Raw genomic sequence first — 23060 nt, 5'->3', positions numbered from 1 at the left:
TCCTTGCACACACTGCTACAAAGGAGGGTCGTTTTATACCCTAAATTGCCACTGTCCAGTGGGACTTTATCTTTTGTTGGGCCTTTTAACTTTCATGATGATTTATTTTCATCCTAATGATTATAGTTGGCACTGGTCTGGTCGTTAATCAACATTACTTTGAGATCAGAACTAACCACAGTTGTTGTAGACAGGTTTGGCCTGATAAACCGCCTTTTAAATGGAGCAGACACAGACAGTATATTGCACCTGGGCTTTCCAGTGCAGGAGGAAACACACTATGTTTCTTTATCAGGGAATGTGGTTACCTCCATCAAATAAATCAAACTATGACTTTGATCTCTGAAATGCGGTCTTGAAAGCCTTCAAAGTAGCAGCTATTGGTTAATCTGTTATCACACTTCATATTTCTCTCTTTCTCTTTCAGTTTTGCTCTTTTTCTCTCTCTCTCTCTCTCTCTCTCTCTCTCTCTCTCTCTCTCTCTCTCTCTCTCTCTCTCTCTCTCTCTCCCTCTCTCCCTCTCTCCCTCTCTCTCTCTCTCTCTCTCTCTCTCTCTCTCTCTCTCTCTCTCTCTCTCTCTCTCTCTCTCTCTCTCTCTCTCTCTCTCTCTCTCTCAGCAGTCTCTGTCCACCATCCGTATTCAGGTCTCAGTGACGGATGACGGCTCCTCGCTGGTCCAGCTCACTAAAGCGCTCTCCCGATCCACCCTGCAGCCACACTGCTGCCCCTCACACACACACACACACACACACACACACATGCACACACACACACACACGCATGGACAAACACACACCCACACACTTCAACAGCAGGGTGTCACATGGCACACACAGATAATACAGGCAGAGTTCCATAATCAGACCACACCAGATGTTCCACACTGAGAGGGGAGCGGTGGGGGGCTGTTTAGCAGACGGTCTAAACAACCTGACCTCCATTATTCAGCAGCCTATTAAATAAGAAAGAAAAAAGTGAGGGGGAAAACAGTGAAAAGGAGGTAATGATGTAGGGACCACACAGAGTAATGCCTCACTCCAGGTTACTGGTGACATTGTGATTGGCTGCGACACGAACAGTGTCATATCTGGCACGCTCATTATCACCTCTCTGCATTTGCACCACCTGGGAGTGGAGGCTGTTCCGACGACGTGAGGGAAGACTCTGCCTCTGCCAAGTAACCCCTCATTAACCTCCCTGTGTGTTAGACTCCTGGGCTGCCTGCTCTGTTAGCTAGTGTGATAATGATTAAACAGAGCGTCCCTGGGCATTCGCATGAAGTTGAGCTCCAGTTTAAACAGAAGAGATTGAGGAGAAACAGAGGAGCGTTCAGAACACTCACACATGCCCGATTACACAACGTATGTGCAGAGGAAGGCTAAAGAGATCTCGGACTCTTTCAACGCCATAATTGACTGCGGGATCGCACACACACACACATAATTTGGTGTGACTGGGATACACTGAGTTTCCTGTCACTGTATTACAGACAACGTATCGACAGGACGGGTCGTACAGATGCCAGAGCTGTGACTTGCTGGAGAGCCAGTCTGTGGGGTATTGTTCACCTGCCGAGAAGACCAGCCCTCCACTGGCTACAGGCATTCAATGACTACCACACACAGCTATGTTCAAGATCGGATTCTTTGGAATGTTAACATCACTGTTATGACAAATTTTTGTTATCATGTCATAGTTTTTTTGTTTCCCTGACCAGGGAAACGGAAAGTGTTGTCACATTGTTTATTTGTGACGAAGCGGCCTAGCCCTTCCACAGAACCAGGGCTGGGAAACTCTCTGCCTCTATGTTCCCACTAATACTAAAACCAATAATCAATAACAAAGGCATCACTTGACTTAAGAACAGGATAAACCACTTCATGTAAACAGGAAACAACACTTTAAAAAGCCTAAATTAGTTTCACATATTCCCCTCGGGCCAAAGCAAGGCTGCTAAATATCTTGGAGTTGATGTCTTTGGGGGGAAAAAACGTTTAAAAAATGTTGGGCCTTGAAAAAGACCTTGCTACAACTCTTAATCATCTCTCCTGATAAAGATTGAAAGCACTTGGGTGTTTCTCTCTGTCATTCTTTATACTATCAGCTCACCAATCATTGGTAGCTGCCCAGGCCATTTCTGCTGACTCATTTCCCAGCAGGATGAGGGGATTGCCCTGTCAGTCTGAAGAGCATCTTTAAAACAGAACCAATGTTCTCCTTTCACTCTCCCTGATAGCCAGAGAACAAGAAGCTCCACAATTTGACAGAAGGGCTCAAATTAAGACAGGAATATAAATAAACCAAGACACCCCTTTCTTTCTCAATCCAAAATAACTCCATCCATCAGGGCAAAGGAGGGCTTTGAACTGTTTTCGTTTCCTCCTCTCCCCGTCACCGCCAAGCACATGTCCACTAAATCATCGACTGACTCTCCAAGCCAGTGGCCAGAACAGACTGATGCTGATAGGCAGCCATGAAACTGAAGCAATCAACATCCACTCCCAGTCCGTACTTTCATTCCAAGGCCCACCACTATTGTCTCCTTTCTACGGGCCTGCTTCAGACCACAGGCCTGTCAGCGCTTCACAGAAAGACAAACAATCGATCATAAATAAAGAGCATAGACATGCTACTGTTTATACGCACATGGGAAAACGGCAGGAAACCCTTGAAATCAACATTCGGGGTTTTTTCAGCACGGGCTCCTCTGGAGTGGGTTTCCTTTGTCCAGTTGATGCACTCCCTGGGTGTTTACACCTCTGGTCCAGAGGAGGAAATAGTTCTGATGACCTCATTCATAGGACAATGGCCAGCTCTGACCACCACACAAGTCAGAGATAGACTTTTGAAACTGGGTGGGGCATGTGGACTCGACTGTACAGCCAGATTGAACAGTGAGCTACCTTCAAAAAAGATCTGTTGGCAGCCCGCAGTCGGTGTTTGCTTACAGGAGATTAAACGTCTATGAATGTTTGACACAGCTGTGATGCTTTATCTTCGAGAGGGAACTTTCTGAATAGCGTGACTGTAAGGAGTAATGTGCAATGTGACTTTGACATGTTTGACAAGAGAGGCCTATCGAGGGCTTTTATGAGTTCCACACTGTGTGGACGTTCCTCCACAAAACGTCTTCCTCAGACAGTTGAATGCTGGGTAACTGAGTAACTGAGGCTCATAAGGGCAGGGGAGATAGTGTGCAGAGTGCTTCTGGTTTGCAGCTCTACAGTTGTTTATGGTGTGTGTCTGTGACGGCCGCCAGTAATAATGCTGAACAAACACACACGTCCGTTGAAGGAAGTGACTCAACAACAGCACACACCGTCAAACGGCACACACCATCTTATCATTATGGTTACATAACGTACTCAGTACTTGTAACTCTACAAATATTGATTATCTGATATTTTCCGAGGGGTTGGGTTAATCATTTAGGGCCTTTAGTTTCGTCAGACAAGCAATCTCTCTCCTAGACATAACGTAGTTGCCAATGTGGACACTGGATTTCTATTTATCGCCACAAGTGAGACAAAGGATTTCTCCTTTACTTGACCGCATACCAAACACAGACACAGAGCCCAAGCTGCGTTCATAACACTAACCCTCTCGCTATGTTTCACCCTGTGGAGACAACCCGGAGTACACCTCGCTGTGCTCACCCCCCCGCTCATTGGTGTAGACTCTCAGTCTCGGAGGGAAGGAGCATCAGAGGCCAGTCTGGGAGACGTAGTCTTCTGTCTCGCTTTCTGTAGGCTTGATGAATTAATCATGTGCCTCATTCCCATGCACCTCACTTTCATACAACTGTGTGTGGAGTTGCCTGAGACATTTATTCCCCCCCCCCCCCCCAAAAAAAAAAACCTCAGACTGCTAAAATTCTCTCCTACATTCTCGGATTTTCTTTGTAGATCAACAGACGTGTTTGTGTTCCAAACCAGAGCAAGTGAACATCTATGTGAACGAAAGATGAAGCTTTAAATGTCATGTGAAACCTGTATAGAAATTCTGCAAATTCCAAAAAGACATTTGAGGCGCATATTTTTGAGGTGAACATTCACGGCAGACCTGTCTTTCGGAGCGCAAATTACAACAATTACCGACATTGGCTGCTTCTAGAACATTCCATTACAGCACAGTAGTTAAGTGACAATACACAAATGTATTCCAATCTTAACTCCCTGTAACCTGTAACGTGGGTCTATTGTAATGATGCTCTTTAATCCCACATGTCCTGAAGTAACCTCTGTGTCGAGGCTGACTGGTGTGAGGAGGGTGACTGTGCTCTGGTGATGAGACACAGGACACGAGAGGGGCTAAGCATGAGGGCTGAGGATGAGGGGGTGTCAGCACGAAGGCTGACTAAGCGCGCCAGGCTGCTATTGGACGTCACAAGAGTCCAGGCGTCATCGCCAGGCCAGCTTCAGAACGCCTCCGCGGGAGAAGCACCTCTTCAGGGAACACATACTGTGACAGCAAGTCGCCATGACGCAGGGGTGATGTCACACAGACAGGGACAACATCCTTCCCGTGTGTTCACGGGGGACAGAGGGCGAGCTCAACGTGTTCGACACAGGTGAACGAAAGGATGATGTTTCAAATAGGGGATAGTATGTGTTTATTGGTGGAAGTCAGTGAGGCATCACACATGGACACCCAGTCCTCTGTGGAAATCCCACAAGAGATCCTACAGGAGGTCCCACAGGAGGTCCAGAGAGTGTTACTGTGGGTAACACCTGACGTCCACTTCCTCCACACTAGAACATCTCTTCGTCCCCAGAGAGAACAGGGACACCCACAACTCAGGGCTCTGCTTTGATTGGTCAACGAAACAATCCGCCCGAGTGATGAGTCACCTCCGATCATTTAAATCCGCTGGTTTATTCTCCATGAATTAAGCATTAGGAGGATGGGGTATGTGCGATTGATATTCACTCTGCCTGTATGGATGCATTTCCCTATGAAACAGCTAGCTTCCAATGAAGGGAGCACCTGCGAGGCCCTGCATTCAGCTTTGATCTTTCCGATGAAACTTTATAGACGGCAAATCCATTCATATTTGACAGGGGGTGTACTGTTATTTTGATAACAATGTTTGTGTCCATCTCGGGTGGCATAATTCTGTTTGTGTGATGTTGCCCATGTGTTGGAGGTTGATATGGTTTAGTGGGACGATGTCATGCTCTGGAAAAGGACTAGAACACGTTGGGACCGGACTGCCCTCTGATGCAAACACAGACACACAGACACACAGACACACAGACACACAGACACACAGACACACAGACACACAGACACACAGACACACAGACACACAGACACACAGACAGACAGACACACAGACACACAGACACACAGACAGACAGACACACAGACACACAGACAGACAGACACACAGACAGACAGACACACACACACACACAGACACACAGACACACAGACACACAGACACACAGACACACAGACAGACACACAGACACACAGACAGACAGACAGACAGACACACAGACACACAGACACACAGACACAGACACACAGACACACAGACACACAGACACACAGACACACAGACAGACAGACAGACACACAGACACACAGACACACAGACACACAGACAGACACACAGACACACAGACAGACACACAGACACACAGACACACAGACACACAGACACACAGACACAGACACACAGACACACAGACACACAGACACACAGACACACAGACACACAGACAGACAGACACACAAACAGACACACACAGACACACAGACAGACAGACACACAGACAGACAGACACACAGACACACAGACACACAGACAGACAGACACACAGACAGACAGACACACAGACACACAGACACACAGACACACAGACAGACATTCAGACATGTAGACGTGTAGACAGACAGACAGAAAGCAGTGAAACTTGTACAGACACTCTGGGCATGGCAGTGGTGACAGTCTGAGGGATCCAAATAGCTCCAGGGTGACACAGACAGAATTAGAGGAATAGAATAACCACATCCTAGCTGCAGGTCCGGACATGTCGGCCCTGTCGCTAAGAGCCACGTACTGCGCAATTCAGTATCATGACACTTGCGACCTGGGTGTGTGGGTGTGTGGGTGAGGGAAACACCAGTGTTTGTCGATGTGTAAGAATCTTCGTCACCTCTCAAGCAATCTCCCTCCGTAACTACAACTCCCCTTTTCAGTTTCTATTGACTGTCTCCTCATCTCTGTTATGGTCAAAGGTATCTACTGGGAGTTCTACACAACTGGATGAGTCACTAGGATACATATTCATGATGTTGTCAGACATGCTTTCTTGGCCTAGGTCGCTTTTTATTGGGCTCAGATAAAACACTGACCAACCTTGATTACAGATATCTAAATCTCCCTTTGATGTTTATGCCGCATTGTCTCACCAAAAGCATATCCATATCTCGTTGTCTGATGTTCTCTAACAAACACGATCAATGATTTATGTGGTCCCCAACATGCGCAGGAGCCTTAATTTTCACCGCTCATTCCCTCCAATAACTCAAGGTATGGGAGCGCTTTTATTCTGACAGCCTGTGATGTTGTTGTGAACTTAGCTCTGCTCGTGCACTGTTGCTGTCTCACTTCCTCTCTCACATTCCCTCCGAAGAAGAAAACTGGCTAAATTGTTTTGTTTTGGTAGCTCATGCTATGAATTTGCCACATCGAAAGGATTGCCCCATAAACGAAAGCCGTGCCTCTGTTATTGTTTCGGTTGATATATTGACAAATGAAGTCTACCTGGTGAGATATTGGAGCATTCGTCGTGAATCATCCCACTTTTAGTCACCACAGTCACTCCAGTGGAAAACAACATTTCTTGATAATGCAACTACATTCATGACCTCACCTTGTGTGACTGGGTGGACGTAGGATTAACCCTGACATGAGATGCAAACACAGAAGATTGAAGGAAAGGTAATCCAACTCTGCATGCCACCTTCAACTATTTGTGCCCCAAACAGAGACTATGTGAGGCACGCAAACTATGAATGTCAGGCTAGCAAAGAAACATAATACCTGCTACTCTCTCACATACGTAGAACCATTTGTCTTCACTGTGACATTACAGAAACCAATTTGCAGACAAAGGGAGGTCCATTAGATGAGTCTGGTGTATGAGTCTATTCTGGTTAAACATGGTGACAGGTATGTTGAACAGGTTGGATGATATTGAACTATGAGAGGATACTCAGACACATTCAGTGACAAAGGCTCGTTTCCAGTCCCTTCTGGGCAGGCTTAGACTTTGATTGTCAAGAGCCGAGATTTGGAATGCATAGAAAACTCTGTGCGGTAACTTTATTTGAATATGTGCTGAACATACATGAGGACTACAGAGGAAAGAATAGCCACAAAGCAGGCAGATTAAGAGCAGGAAATGATGTTTTTGCCAGGTAAATAAGGGGGCACAATAGGGTGAACTATTGTACGGTTCGTTGAACAGAGGCAGAAGCCATGTGTAAAGGCTCACCTGGCTCCGCAGAAAGCCCTGGTTTCCCCTATTCAGACAGACACTGCTGTAATCTCCTGCTCCACTTCAAACGTCCTCAGACTGCCACTGATTGAGACTGGGCCGCTGTCTCACCATGCTGGAGACAGCTCAGTGATGTGCTGCCATCACATCTGATTCAGACAGGAAGACGCAATGACTTATGTACACACACACACAGACACACACCAAACATACTGTACACACACACACTTTTGCATGTACACAAACACACACAGTAATTCTCTTATCCAAGAACCATCACGTCTCTTTTGTTGTCAGGAGGTGAGTGATGTAAGGCACAGCTGGAGGACTGAGAGGATGAATCACGGTGGGTCTGGGCGGAGGCCCCCCTAATGTCGTAATTAGTGTAAACTTCAAGTGCAAATTGCCATGAGGAGCGCCAACATGCACTGCCAGGCAGCGGAACCCAACTTCCTGAAGTTGTGTATTCGGCACACAGACACCATAGAAGGATCTCCTCTCATGTGTGAGACTCTGTTTGCGTCCGATACAAGATAGACATAACAAAGATAACACTAGGACAGTGTGGGACTCCCAAAAAGGCTTCATACAGATAGACTTTGAGAATGATGCCACTGTTATAATGTGTTCTTGAGGAGGAAAAAAAGAACTAGAAAGAGAGACGACTGCTCGAAGCCTCTCCAGTTTGCTCTCTGAGACATGAAGCTAGAACCCGAGGGACCAACTCTATATTTAGCTCAAGAGGGAAGCAAAATGGTTGTTACGCAGCATTTTAACCAAATGCCTGTGTTTGTGTGTGTAATTATGAGAATACTGCGAGGTAGGAGGAGGAGGAACAGGCTAAGTGGATTAGCTTTGGCAAATAAAGGCTGATTCCCCCAGGAGCAGAGACAGTGCTGCAGACACACAATCGCACACCAGACTGGAGCTCTGCAGGGCTGGTTAGTAGTAGTCTAGTTTGTAGTGATACAGAACAATAAGAAATGATCCTTAGAGTACCTCTAGCGCTTAAAAGGAGGAGAGTGTGTGTGTGTGTGTGTGTGTGTGTGTGTGTGTGTGTGTGTGAAAGGGGGGAGGAGGGGGGGGAGGGTAGAGATTTAATGTCCCCCCCTCCAGCTATATGAGCTCATACCCCACTCAAGTCAAACATCCTCAAGAACCATTAATCCACAATGCAAAACTAAGGCTGGGAGAGAATGGAGGGCCACCGGTCTGGGATAGGATATCCTAAGAGCTTAATCACTCATCCTGATAGCTCAGTTCTGTCTGCTACTGAGGCAACTGAGAGGGCCCTCATGCCGTCCACTTTGTTTACAGACTGCACTGTACGTTCAGTCACCGCCAATTAGAGTCAAAATAACCTCAAGAGTTGCAACAGCATTGTGTGTGTCCAAGGAGTTGTGGGGCAATGGGCTGTTGTGTTTCACTCTAATGATTCATGCCTTAACTGCCTGGGGAGGGTGCGACTGACAGTCATACCGTCTCCAAGGGTCAATATCATACCTTAACACTGCACCTACTGCCTTCTCACGCGCTCTCTTCCTCCCCAGGATTCCCCTGGCAAAGCCTCTCTGAGTCTACTCACTCACTCATGGGTGGAACTCTAAACATCCCCACATTCCACCCGTTTACGTTCAACAGCAAACGCCTTCCGCCAAACCAACATCTGAGGCTGCATTAGCGCGGTGTTACCACCAGGGCCGTCTGCCGATTGATGAATGCGTCTTGCGGCCTGGGAGCTGCCCCAGAGGACCAGGCCTGCTTAGGTGTGGAGGAATGCAGTGGTTAACTTCTATAGAGGAGCAGCGAGCGGGGTTGCCAAGTTTGGGGTTGAACCTCCTCATGTTTTTAGTGAGCCCATCTGGAGCTGTGAGAGGGTTGTTAACCTCGTCTTGTCAACATGGCCGCTAACGCTAGCCCATTAGCCTCCAGCACTCCTCGATGGCCTTTCAACAGGCTGCAGATTGTTCCACGAGGCCCGGGATGGTACGGCCCGATGAGAGCTGAGGTCGAGGGGGGGGTAGCTGGGGCAGCTGGGGACTGTTAGCGGCGGAGGCAGTCTCCGGGATGGAGAGAGGACGGGAGCCGTCAGCGTGTGGACCAACTGTTTGGCACTTCCGAGCTGGCGTGAGCACAGACAAAGCGTTTCACGGTGGGTTTAGGCTTAACTGTATTCACTTGTGGAGAAACAGTGAGACTCAGACAGAGCCCTCGTGCAGCACATAAACTATCCTGTCACTTTTCGTCTGGGAGCAGACAAACCCTGGTGTGGTGGTCTCGTCTGTCACTGCAGTGGGATCCAGGGGAAGGCATTTTTGCGCGGGGCGAGGAGATTTTCTTTCCGGCCATGTTGCTGCCATAACTACAGGAGCTGCTGACTTAATGACAGGCCTGGGCTGACAGAGGATGGAGCAGCGAGGCTGTGGATGTGTTTCTGCTTCCAATGTTGTTGGGACCAATGGGTCAAAAAAACAAGGCTCTGTACACACACACACACACACACTTGCCCCATGCATGCACTCCACCATAAATGAAAGCAAACACTGAATACAATCGCTCTATCCTATCTTCGACCTTGAGAGGGGGAACATGTAATGATCTATTTGACGAGTGGGCCGGGTGTGTGTGTGTTCCATATTGATCTGTTGATATCAGTCAAAAGAGAAGGAACATAACATCTCCCCTGTGAACAGGCAGGGCCCAGGGGGGCTATCGATCCTAGCTCAAGCTCAGAGAGTCCACAGAAAACACCACGGCGTCTCTACGAAAGCTTGATCATTCCTGGAGAAAGCGGAGGAGGGAGGGGGACCAGGTAATCACCAGTCCTGACAGGGGGGGCAATGGGGGCAAGGGGGACCCTCCACTGAAGCAGAGGGGACACCTGATAGGTCATTCACCAGAGGCAAAGGATTTACCGTTTCCATGGCCTCATATTGATGGCACGCCTGTTTTAATTGGCTCTGATCTCGAGATTGGACAGGCAGCCAAAGAGAAGACTTTTGGCTCGGGGACAGGAAGTGAGGCGGGGGAGAGGGGGGATCATAGTGTGGCAGCTGCCCTCCTCTGAGACATGGCCTATAAAAACAGCCAGAGAAAGAGAGCCCAGGGGCTAGGACTGGCTCAATGATGACCCCGACACACGCATACACACATGCACACAGTGTCGTCATGTGACCGCGAGTGTTCTTGACCGCTAAGAGCAAAGAGAACTATTCCTCAGAGGTCCCTCGCGGAAGCAGTCCTTCGACAGCGACCCTGTGTCTGATTTCAAACAACCAACGGGCCTGCAGACGTGGGTCCAGTGACACCACACCGTCCACATCCACAGAACCAGGAAGTGGATTTCCACAGTACACTCCCACTCTGTTCCTTGTCCTTCTCCACAAGCCCCATTGAGCACCAGAGAAAGGCATTGGTTGGGGTTTGGAAATCAATACTGTAGCGGGTCATTAAACCTTACAATGAGCAGGGATTCACAGGTGTCTCTCTCTCTCTCTCTCTCTCTCTCTCTCTCTCTCTCCCTCCCTCCCTCCCTCCCTCCCTCCCTCCCTCCCTCTCTCTCTCCCTCTCTCCCTCTCTCCCTCTCTCTCTGTCTCTCTCTCTCTCTCTCTCGCTCTCGCTCTCGCTCTCTCTCTCTCTCTCTCTCTCTCTCTCTCTCTCTCTCTCTCTCTCTCTCTCTCTCTCTCTCTCTCTCTCTCTCTCTCTCTCTCTCTCTCTCTCTCTCTCTCTCTCTCTCTCTCTCTCTCTCTCTCTCTCTCTCTCTCTCTCTCTCTCTCTCTCTCTCTCTCTCTCTCTCTCTCTCTCTCTCTCTCTCTCTCTCTCTCCCCCTTCATCCGTCCGGCTCCCTCCACCCCCTCTCTCTGCCGCCACAGGCTTGATTCCTGCAAGGTGCCCATCACAGTGACGGCAGAGTGGCAACAGCTGCCAAGCAGAGCTGAGACGGGAGCGCGTCTTGTCACGCCTAATCACCGACCGACACGGAGGGAGCGAGAGACAGAGAGAGAGAGAGACAGAGAGACAGAGAGAGAGAGCAGGGAGGGATGGAGGGGGAGACAGACAGGAGGAAGGAGTGGAGCAGCTGTGAGGAGGCAGCACAGCTGATCAAGCACTGATAGCTTTACTCCACACCGGGTGAGGCGACTGGAGAAATCACCTCTCCATTATAGAGTAACCGGAGACCGCGACCAACACTCTACATAAAAATATGAAGTTGGACACACTTGTGACAGTTATTCCCAGTTGCTAAGGGCTTTCAGATGGCCACAAACCACCGTGTAAGCCTCTGGTTTTAGTCTCTGCCCAACGAAAATCATAGGCGTTCATTGTAAACCTTGGAAGTGTTGGGAGCAAATCTCCCCTGACTCCTCCTCTTGGCCACAGCTTCAGGAGAGTGACTTGTGGGAGTGTTGTCGAAGGCTCAAGGCTCAGTCCACACCTGTGGCCCCATTCCACGGATCTCACAGTCTGGGGGTGACTGACTGACACCCTGGTAAGTCTGGCTGTGTGTGTGTATGTGTGTGTGTGTGTGTGTGTGTAAGTGCTTGGATGGGTGTGCGTTCCTATGTGAGTGCGGGTGCGGGTGTCTGTGTGTGTGCGGGTGTGTGTGTGTCTGTGTGTGCGGGTGTGTGTGTGTGTACTTGGTGTTTGAGGCGGGGTGGCCTGCCCCAGACAGAGGAGGCTACTGAGACTGTCTGCAGCCTGGCAGTGATGAATGGAGGACAGCCATGAGAGAACAGAAGCTCCTTCCTCAGACACCCCCCCTCCCCCTCCGCCCTCCTCTACCCTGACCTAATAAAAGCTGCCCCCTGCAGGAACTTTTGGAATGGATCATAACACCGGTAATGGATTGCATTTAGCATTTATACAGCCGGATAAAAAAGGCTCGCCTCAAAGCAGCACAGCAACAATCACTCACTGATGATAACAAGAAGGCAGAGTTCCTTTCTCACGTTCCCTCTCTCAGGAGCAGAACAAAGAAGACACCCTGAAGACTCCTGTGGACCTGCACCAGGTGAAATATCATCCAGGTGAACCCCCCTGGCCGTCCCATACCTTCCCTCTCTGACCCCTGCCCCCTCTCCCCTGGCCTCCAGGGGTCCCCACCCCACTTGCTCACCACCCTACCCTTCTGTCTCCCAGCCCCCAGGCCTTGGTAAACACACACGCCTGTCAGTTTGCAGGCCCAGTGGTCTGACAGGTCTGCCTGTCCCAAGCCTCTTGGGCTGGGGCTGGGGCTGGGGCTGGGGCTTGGGCTGGGGCTGGGCTGGCCAGCACAGGAATGACAGGGGCCTTTACCTGTGTGTGGGAACATTCCAGTGTGTTGATGGACAGGCAGCAGGAGTGGGGCCCCAGCACATGCCACACATCACCTGAGTGAAAGCCCCTCACCTCACAGGCCTCTCTTCACACACCTACAGAAGTATGTTCGACGCTTACAAACACACCGTACAATGCAGTACACACACCAGTTATAGGTGTTTTTTTTGTGTGTTTCGCTTTGGGGTTTGGTATGTTTGGTTTGAAGGCAAAAGCAGAAAGGCTAAGTTTAACGCACGTTAATTCTTCAATCAATCACAGACGTCTGTCACATACTACCACAAGAGCTTCTGCCGGTGGTTCAGAGTGCTCCTCTAGTGGCCAGTGGGGTTATTTAATGTCCCATATCCACTTTGGGAAGACGGTTAGTGCCACAGATCCCATATTTTCTTCTGGAGGCTCTGTGCCAGCCCTACAGCCACAACCAGAGCCAAGCACAAGAGCCAAAACCACAGAGGAAGCCAAACATCCTAAATGAGCCTGACCAGAAGTCAACCAGGGCTTGTAAATAGCCATACTAGTAATATAGGTGTTGAGAGCTCAACGCTGCAGAGTTTTAAGGTGACCGGGCAACACACAGGATCCTGGTGTCAGCAGTTTGCGGTCCCAGGTGGGAGGAAGTGAGGAGGAAGCCAAGGAGATGGAGCGGGGGAGGAGGAGAGAAGGGCAAACAGCGGGCAGGGCTTGGTGCAGGTGCTCACACAGGGGGAGTTTGTTCTCCCTTACGAATGAGGGGAATCGCGGGAGGGGGTGGAGCACGCACACACACGCAAAGATGTGGACGCAGACACCCATGCAGTGTTCCTCACCACCCCCGGCCTGTCTGAGACCATGCCAGCCGCAGAACCCCTCCTTTCACACCTAGGCTCCTGGTCCCAGAGAGGCTGCTCCCACAGCTCCGGGGCCCCGCATTCCTCAGGACAGCTCCAGACTGAGGTCAGCCGGGGATCAAGGGCCAGGCAGAGTGTGGCCTACACCAGCCCACGCCGCCACAGGCCACAGGACAGGACAAAGGAGGACAGGGCGGGGGGAGGGGGGGGGGCAGGATAGGACATGGTATAGGTGCCTCAGACTGACCTGAACTGCTGTTTCTCGCTGGTCTGCATCAGCAGACAGGGGGCAGGGGGCGGAGCAGCTGTACCTGCCACTCGCCCAACTGTGTGTGTGTGTGTGTGTGTGCGTGCGTGTGTGTTGGAGGCAGGGTGGGAGATGCATGAAGGTGTTTTGTGTGCCTAGCTCAGCGCACAAGAAGAACAAACACAACCTCTTTTCTGAACCACAGCAACAACTGCAGACTTTTAGGATATGTGGCCTTTGGAAGTATTTCCGATGGATCCGATGCATTCAGGGTTCGGGAGAGAGAGACACATGCTAAATGTGCCTGGGCAGAACAGCTATCCCCTGCAAAAGGTCAGTGTGCCCCCTCAAATGCCAGCCCCCCTACTGATTCTAAACTAATACCATGCACTTTCTCCCCCATTTCTGCTGGAGCTAGACTTAAATATGCAAGGGCTGATTTCACACATTACTGCTGGGTAACGATGACTGTCTGCATGGGCGGGATGTGAAAAAGGTCAAAGCCTTGTGATGCGATGTGGAAGCATGAGAGAGCCTCTGTAATGGAGTGAAAAGAGCTCTGAGAGAATTCTCACCTGTCACTCACAACACAGTGACATCATAGGGCTGGACTATTATACCACAGTTAGATTCCTCCCACCTTTTAGGCAAACATTCTCAGGGAGATAAATTCCCTCCATATTGAAGAGCTAATAAACTCTACAGAGAAATATTAAATAGCCTCCATATATATGATGGAATGGAAAATAAAGAAAATTTATGATTATAATGGTTAATTACTGTATAGTACAAGTGTCATCTTGTAAAGAATGTGTCTTCCCTGAAAGCTTTATTCAATTTGTCCATGGCAGTTGGATTATTCTTTTTTTTTTAAGAATAGTAAAAGAGGAAACACTTTAAAACCTGTATTTTTTTTTCCATCAGTCCCCTAACCAGCTCCCCAATTTCGTAAATAACACACTGTTTTTGTGTGTGTGTGTGTGTGTGTCTGCCATCCAATAAGATCTCTTCAAAGGGACACTCCCTCACAAAAGGTAGATTTATTTTGGGCCAGAGTGGAGCAGGAAGCCCTGCCCAGACCCTTCCACTGACTCTCACTACCCTAACCTACCCTGCCTGCCTGCCTGCCTGCCTGCCTGCCTGTCTTTCTTTTCTGCCTGTCTTTATGTCTGCCTGTGTATCTGCATGCCCGCCTCCTTGTCAAACTGCCAGCATGCTAGACCTCAGTTGTAGGTGAAGCCGTAAAACTATGCAGTCGAAACTCGCATTTGCATATTATTTGCTGTGCATTGTTTGTTGACTGCGGTTTAGGTACAGTTCATTACCCAGCTTCAGGACTGGTGGAGGTGGGGAGACAGAGGCCTAAGCCCAGGGCTTTCATCCCATTGTCGTCCCCATCTGTGGGGCTGAGAGAGGCTTAGCGTGCTCAGGTAATGGGTCTGTCCACAGAAGGGAGGACAACCAAAGATCTGGACCCAGAGGGTGTTACAGATGTAATTATGGGATGGAGAGAGACTTACCTGTTTGCAACAAGCCAGCTCCGCTGTCAGTAACGTCAAAGTGTTTCTGGATGTCAAGAATAACACCTGCACATAGAAGAGGAGAGAGAGAGAGAGAGAGAGAGAGAGAGAGAGAGAGAGAGAGAGAGAGAGGTGGATGTTATTGCTGTGGTTTATGATGTTGCGGTTGCTATTATGATCATAATCAACAATGTTTAAACAATCAGCTCAGTTTGAATGATAGCATGATGGTAAAATCACACAGGGCTACATGGAGATCAATTAATATGGTGCTTCCGTGTGCAGACTCATCATCGCCCTTAACACACTCAGAAGTGCCGTGTGGTAAGTGCTCTCTTGGCTGGCATACAGTTTAGAGATCCTGAGAGCGCTGCAGGGTTTTAAGGCCTTTTGTAGTTTCAGTTCTCCATTTCTTTCTGTCAACTCCTAGCCTCGAGCCAGTCTATCTTCCTTTTCCAAAAACAACACACAACACACCGTACTCAAACAACCCCCCCCCCCCCTCCCCATCGGTCCTATAGGAGGGGCAGCATTAGTTCATACGTGCCCTTCTGGTTCATCACATGATACCGTGAGCAGGGCAGATATTTGAGGTAAGGTTTTGTGCCACAACGCCAATTAAGACGTCACTCAGCGAGGTGATGCAAAAGGTGTGCTTCGCCGGCACCTTCGGAATGGGCTTTGATGTGAGTGCTTTGTGTGCTGCTGTGTGCTTCTGTAACCAGAGGACAGCTATGTCGCCACGGAGGGGAAATTCCTGGGAGAAGGTCACACGCTGGGAACTGTACTGAGAACTTAATGAGCTCCGTGGCATTTGGTGGTTTAGGCTGGCAGCAGATATGTAAGACAGCTGAATGTTCTGTCATCATCTACACTAAAAAGCCGTCTCGAATCTCTGCAGCGAACGCCGAGAAAGTCCCATGTGAGGGCGGGAAAAGAAGTCCAACATGGCTACATCCTCCCGAAACGCCGGCGAAGGATCTAGAGGACATGACACATGTCATAAACGGTGAGATGAAAACAGAGAGAATCCGGGAGCGAGGATTCAAGGCTGGGAAAGACTCGCCTCATGACAGGTTCCAGTGGGAGAGGTGAAGAAACAGCAATGTCTGTCTAAAGAATGCTACCGCACGCCTTTAAAAACTGAATCTTTAAAGAAGCCTTCTTGGCTCTCTTTCCTCCCCGTCTTCAGAGGCTCTCCTTCGGGGCGGTGGTGCTGTGTGTTTAGGTCCTGTCGGGGGGACTGACAGCTCAGTCGAGGGGATTACCGCACAGTCCTCATAAATATGGAGAGGCTGCATCCTTCAACAACCCAAACAACAGCAGAATCTGGAGCTGTGTTCCCCAGACCTCAACTACACTCCTCAGATCTCCCCTCCTCTCCTGACCTCTCCTCTCCTACAATGAAAGTAGCTTCTCCAAAACTCCACTGGAATGTTGCATGTTTTGACAAGTACCCCTGACAACGATCTTGTTACCCAAGTCATTTAGTCTGAAGCAGAGACGGATAGCTTAAGTCATTAGGAAAGTGACAAAGAAGGCACTTAGCCGAACGGCTTTATTACTGTCACGGGCCCAGGCCCATTTTCCCTGACTCCATTTGCTCCCTGAGGTCGAGATGTGTTTCAAAGAGAAGTGGACTGGGGCAGGTGCATGTTGGGAGTCTTAGTCGGAGCACATGTCAGATTCCTGTCACCCGAGACACCACACCTGCTTACATTCTCTCGCTCCAACCAGCATTCCTCCTCCTGCTCCTCCACCACCACAACATCCCGCTCGCTTCAGCACCTCGCCGCTTCAGAACTACAAGTAAGGACCGTCATGTTGCAACGAGGTCCAGCTGTAACCAAGAACAACGCTTCGTCGGGGGGGCGAATTTGAATGAGAAACGCTTTGTTTTGTCCTCACCGACAAGCACGCATGCACACACACACACACGCACGTTTACACAGACACACACGCAGACACACAAGCACACACACACGAGCCTGGCGATCTATTCTCGTACCAGACAGACAGATCGGCTGCAGGAGCCAGACGAGATTCTTCCTGTCAAGTTGGTCAAACATTGCCACGGAGACCGAGCTGTCACTTTGCTTAGGCTGTGCTCTAATTAGCCTGGTGGAACTGTAAACACACACACACACAAATACACATGTACACCCGTACACACACACACACACACACACACACACGGTGTGCCCGCTGGGAAGGGGATCCCTGTGCCAGATGGTGGAGCGTCCCTCACCAGTGGAGTCAGCACCTGGTCATGCCACACCCACTCTCACTCACCGGACAATTACCAAATATCCCCCCCCCCTCCCACCAACCCCGCCCACCCATACGTCCACCCCCCCCCCCCCCCCCCACCCTATCGCACCACCCACGTCCCTGATTGGAGGTGAACAGGAGACGCAGGAAACACACAGAGACACACACAGAAACACACAGTTGCACTCCATCTGATAAGATGAGGACACCAGGGACCAGGGTCCCAGTGTTGCAGTGTAAAGAGCAGGTGTAGTGATTTGTGTTGTGAGCCACCCTGTGTTAACCGGAGAGAATACCGGAAGCAGCTTGTTCTGTGTTGGTGAGGCAGCATATCAGCCCTGCCATCTCCACCCACTGAGAGGGCCTTCCCTGCAACTCAGACTCCACATAAAGGTTTGGCGCCTTGATCAGATCTGTTCTTTTCCTCCTTCTTAAGCTCCCCCCTCTCCCTTTCTATGACAAATCTCCCTTTTCACTCACTCACTCGCTCCCTTTCTCTCTCTCTCTCTCTCTCTCTCTCTCTCTCTCTCTCTCTCTCTCTCTCTCTCTCTCTCTCTCTCTCTCTCTCTCTCTCTCTCTCTCTCTCTCTCTCTCTCTCTCTCTCTCTCTCTCTCTCTCTCTCTCTCTCTCTCTCTGTCTCTTTCTCTCTTTCTCTCTTTCTCTCTTTCTCTCTTTCTCTCCCTCTCCATCTCTCTCTGTCCATCTGTCTCTCTGTCTGTCTCTGTCTGCCTTTCTGTCACTGTCTTTCTCTCTATTTCGGTCTCTCCGTCTCCCTGACAACATGAGTACTGCAGTTCATGACTAGTTCTCTGTAAAACAGGACCTGGTCCTAGGGTGACGTATGACATGAAGGTACCATGCACACAGCCCCGTCGCCCGCCTTGGTGCCACCGGTGCTGCATTGCCATGGAAACGCCGTGTGGGCACAGAAGGAGGAAAGGTCGAGATGGCGGAGGATGTCAGCCTGTGTAATCCTGGAGACTTCACATCAAAAGCCTCTGCACACCTTCTCTCATCCTCTCCTCTTCTCTCCTTTCTCCTCTGATCTGCTTCTCCTACCCTCCCCCTTTCTCCTCCTCTCTCCGCCTCTCTTCTATCCTCTACTTTCCCCTTCCTTCCTCCTCCTCTCTTTTCTTCTGTGCTCTCACTTTCCGGACCTCTTCTGTTTGATGGGTTTTATTTCTCTCCCAACCCTAAGTCGAGTGTCACACTTCAAGGTGTCAGCAGGTGAAGTGGGTTTGCGAAATACCTCAGAAATATTTGAAAACACGATTGACCCAGCTCAAGTTGATTTGGGGCTTGCGATCATGTTCTCAGTGCATTGCAGGGGGCATTTACTGTAATTGAACTCTGAATGAAACAACTGAATGAGCTGCTCCTGCCCCTGGCCTCTGGGCTACTCTGTCTAATGTAGTGTGCCAGTGAGACACAGGAGCACGGCAGGAATGCCTGACGACACAACATCCACTTCCAGATAAGGTAACACACAGGTGACACACGCACACATACACACAAGCCTGATGCTAATGAGCGCCCGTGGCTGTACCACAGTAACGCCGCTTCTTTGTAGGCCACGCCCTCAGAGGAATGAGCTTCATTCTCCCGACCTCTCCGGGTACCTCGACGACGACACGCCAGAGGAGCAACCGACACAGAACACAAGAGTGCTCGAACGGAGCCTCTTCTTTTCGCTCTGCGTGGGAGACGTCGGAACGACTTTGTTTTTCCGTCGTCGCAAAATAGGCTCTCTGGCGGCGGCATTGGAATCGACGTCTATCGAGCCCACTTTTTCGATGGCAGACCTACACAGTGGCGGTTTCTTTGCGAGTGTCACAGTGCCGGTGTGACTCACTGACATAGCCCTGCAGTGTTGTTTTAGTGTGTGTGTTCTGGGGCAGCCGGGGTGCAGGGCAGCACTGGAGCTGACACCTATTCAGAGCTCTCATAAAGAGAGCCTTCATGGCCTCCTCCTGTCAATGCTGCTTTATGAGAGCCTACACAGACCGACCACATGCACCACACCACACTATCACACTTGATTGGTCAATCCGTTTTCTAGGGTATGAAACTTTGCTGTGCACCGAGGGTTCGACGGCCAGAACCAGAGGTAGAAGGGAGGGGGAGGAGCACCAGTCAGGCATCCGGGAACGGGCCGGTGCCCCTGTTGTCTCCTGGAGCAGGCTGACACAGAGGAACCAGGAGGAATATTCCAGTCATAAGTCTGTGACTGCTTCTTCACAGTGTCGGGTTTCTATCTTGTTTATTGGAGGCGGGTAGGTCCGTGAAGATCAATCTGCTTGGGAAGCTCACGGGTTCACCCACACAGCTTCAACCAAACCAATATTGTGTAATAGTCTAATCCAGATGAGATTTTCGAAGTAGGATATTGTATGCAATTTTGTCAGACCGGCGTTTGTTGTGCTATGACTCACCGCCCGCATAGGTCTCCCGAGACTAAACCCGCGCGAGTACACACACACACACACACACCCACACACCCACGCACACATAATTTATCCCATCAGTCAGGATAGGACAGACTTCATTTTCCAGTCCCCACCAGGGATTCATGGATCTCCGGCCCCCAGTTTCTATTTCTGCTCTCTGAAACTAGGCTAGGAAGAGGGAGGGAGGGAAGTGTCCCATATAGTATGGAGAGGTGCGGGGAGGAAGACAGGCAAGCACGAGAGGAGAGACTGCCTTCACCGGGTCAGGCAGGGCCTGTTTCTATCCTGTGTGTGTAGCGCTAGTCCAGGTAGTAGCATCTCCACCCTCCCCTTTCGCACTTGGCTGCTCTGGGAACTCTGGAAGTCCTTCATTTGACCCAGTGTGACAGAGCGCTGGCGAAGGAGGCCGCTCTGCAGACGAGCGCTCTCTGGTCCTCTACAGGGTTCTCCCCTTTTATGTGTCCCCAAGAAGCTGTGTACATGGCTGGGAGATCGGAGAGAGTGTGTGTATATGGGGGAGAGAGAGAGAGAGAGAGAGAGAGAGAGAGAGAGAGAGAGAGAAAGAGAGACAGAGAGAGAGAGAGAGAGAGAGAGAGAGAGACAGAGAGAAAGAGAGAGAGAGAGAGAGAGAGAGAGACAGAGAGAGACAGAGAGAAAGAGAGAGAGAGAGAGAGAGAGAGAGAGAGAGAGAGAGAGAGAGAGAGAGAGAGAGAGAGACAGAGAGAGAGAGAGAGAGAGAGACTTTTGTGTCTGTGTGTGCCCCTCTCAGGCCCTGTGAGCAGGGGAAAGCCTGGACCACAGTGAACCGATCCTGCAGCGGAGGAAAGGCTGACCACAAATATGTCCGCCTGCGGCCGCAGGGCTCCTGACCGTCGGCTCTCCTCCCTTTGGGCCGTGCCACTCTGCTCCGACGGGCGGGGGACTCTTTTTCCATCCCACTTCCTCCCTCCACCACACGGAGAAGAAACACACAGCAGATGTCTGAGAAGCAGAGAGTGACTGCGTGTCGGGGTGTGTGTGTGTGCGGGGAGGGTGAGTAAGTGAGTGAGAGTTTTTACAAGTGTGCACAAGGGATGGGCTCCAGTATCTGTGCAGGCCTTTGTGCGTGTGCGAGGTGTGGCGATCTGAACGTCTAATACCGTCCCATTAGACAGTTCTAATCTTGCCTTGCGGGTTCATACCAGATCAGTCGCTACACCTCGAATAAGCATGACCTCACTGCGGCTGGCTGGAGGCAGCCCAGGGTTCCAGAGCTCTGTTGACACTCAAGAACCCCGTCTACTGCTAACCGTCTGGGGCCGAGGCTGAAACAGTAGCTGTCATGAAGAAGAAGCAGGCTATTTTCCAGCATAATCCCTCTATGCATATTCACCGCCACAAGCTTGGTCAAACACCTGAGTCACGGCGCGTCTCCCCCCACCCTCCCCCCCACACACACACACACTCTTGGCCTGTCTGTCTGTGTACCTCTGCTGTTGACTCTCTCACTGCAAACAACATGAGCGTGTGAGTGACTCGCGTAAGGAGCGGGAAACTCAGCCGGCCGCTGCAGGCCCCCGCGAGCACCCTGAGCGTTCAGTGTACCACGCGTCTCATCCAGCCGATGAGCGTTCAATATTTCATGGCGCTGGAGACGTTCTCTAGAGCAGACAGGACATATAGCTCATCCATAATGGATGCAGCTCGAAGCTGCTCTGCCTGCTCGTGGGAGCGAACACTGCCAGCGTATGGAGGAGGGGGAGGAGGGGGAGGGCATCGGAGCGAGGTCGAGGCCTTTTAGATGAGGCACACTGAGGCTGCCACGAGATCGTGGTGTTAAGCTCTCTTTCACATCATCGTCGTGTCCTTCGAGGGACGCTAACCTTTCTGGGATGCCTGCATCCAGGTTATGTGGGCTGGCAGTGGCAGATAGAGAGAACGGGGCCCCCTGGAGGGGGCTTATGGGTGGGGGCTGGAGGGGGGCCAGGGGGGAGGACCACTGACAGGGGATTCCACCAGGCATGGAGCACGATGGAGGCCAATGCAATTCAGCATCACTGTCCAGGATGAATCCATCCCGGGTGATAGTGATACCCAATTAAATCAATCTTGCAAACTTGCACTCTCACACTCTCATTCACACTGGGTTGCCGCAAACCCACACATGGAAGCTTGCACACAGAGATGCACACTGACTTTGCTGTAATTAGGGGGAGAGAGGCTGCAGCTCCACAGCCTGCCCAAGAAGACGGGCACAAGACAGACAGGATCGCCAATCACTGTCCAATTTTCACACTCAATGTGCGTGTGTGAGCTATGTTTGACCACACCGAGGGCTAGCGCACGGCCTGTATCAGCACACGTGATGTTGTGAACTACAATTACTTGGTAATCCCTCTGCTGTTTTACATAACAGAGCCGGAGATTAAAGTCATTGTGTAGTACTTTTGAACGAGATTTCATTTCCCTCTCTCTGTCTTTCTCTCCATCTCTCCCTGTGTGTGGATTGGAATATGCCGAGAGGGTCAACGAAGCCAACTCGCTGCATAATTAGCACACGCGCTAAAGCCCGCATCGTTTGATTAGCTGGCTTAATTACGGTCATTTACACACGCAGTGTTTCTTGGTGTGCCTCTCTCATTACCCTGAGGTTCCTAGACACGGGGCTGGGAGATTCTGATTGGTGGCAGTGTTGCTGCAGGAGATAACTGATTCTCGCATGGAGAATCACTGCATGCCGGACAGTTTCAACTCCCTGGTTGAAGGCTGAACCGTCTAGAATATTCCAGCTTCTCTTTGATTCTGTCTGAGCAGAGAAGCAGAACAATCAATACCCTCCTCAAACAGCATAGGAAGGCCTCTCTCCTCTCTGGGGAGAGAATAGAGAAAGAGAGTGAGGCGGGAAAGAAACCGAATAAAGTAGAAAAGAGAGGCGGGAA

The 23060-nt window shown here is 50.3% G+C and overlaps 1 protein-coding gene across 2 annotated transcripts in view; it reads right to left on the bottom strand.

The window, feature by feature from the left end:
* Nucleotides 1-23060, bottom strand: part of spns2 (SPNS lysolipid transporter 2, sphingosine-1-phosphate) — a 62759-nt gene that overhangs the window by 28776 nt on the left and 10923 nt on the right. For both annotated transcript variants that reach the window (XM_084698412.1, XM_084698411.1), the window contains exon 2: nt 15425-15490. In XM_084698412.1, coding sequence (XP_084554538.1) covers nt 15425-15490 — 66 coding nt within the window. The remainder of the gene's footprint in view (nt 1-15424; nt 15491-23060) is intronic.

Source organism: Hypomesus nipponensis, chromosome 5 (assembly GCF_054491055.1).
Source record: "Hypomesus nipponensis isolate SF chromosome 5, ASM5449105v1, whole genome shotgun sequence".
Classification (NCBI taxonomy): domain Eukaryota; kingdom Metazoa; phylum Chordata; class Actinopteri; order Osmeriformes; family Osmeridae; genus Hypomesus; species Hypomesus nipponensis.
Note: the sequence above shows the minus strand (reverse complement) of the source record. Positions and strands in the feature narration are given on the sequence as shown.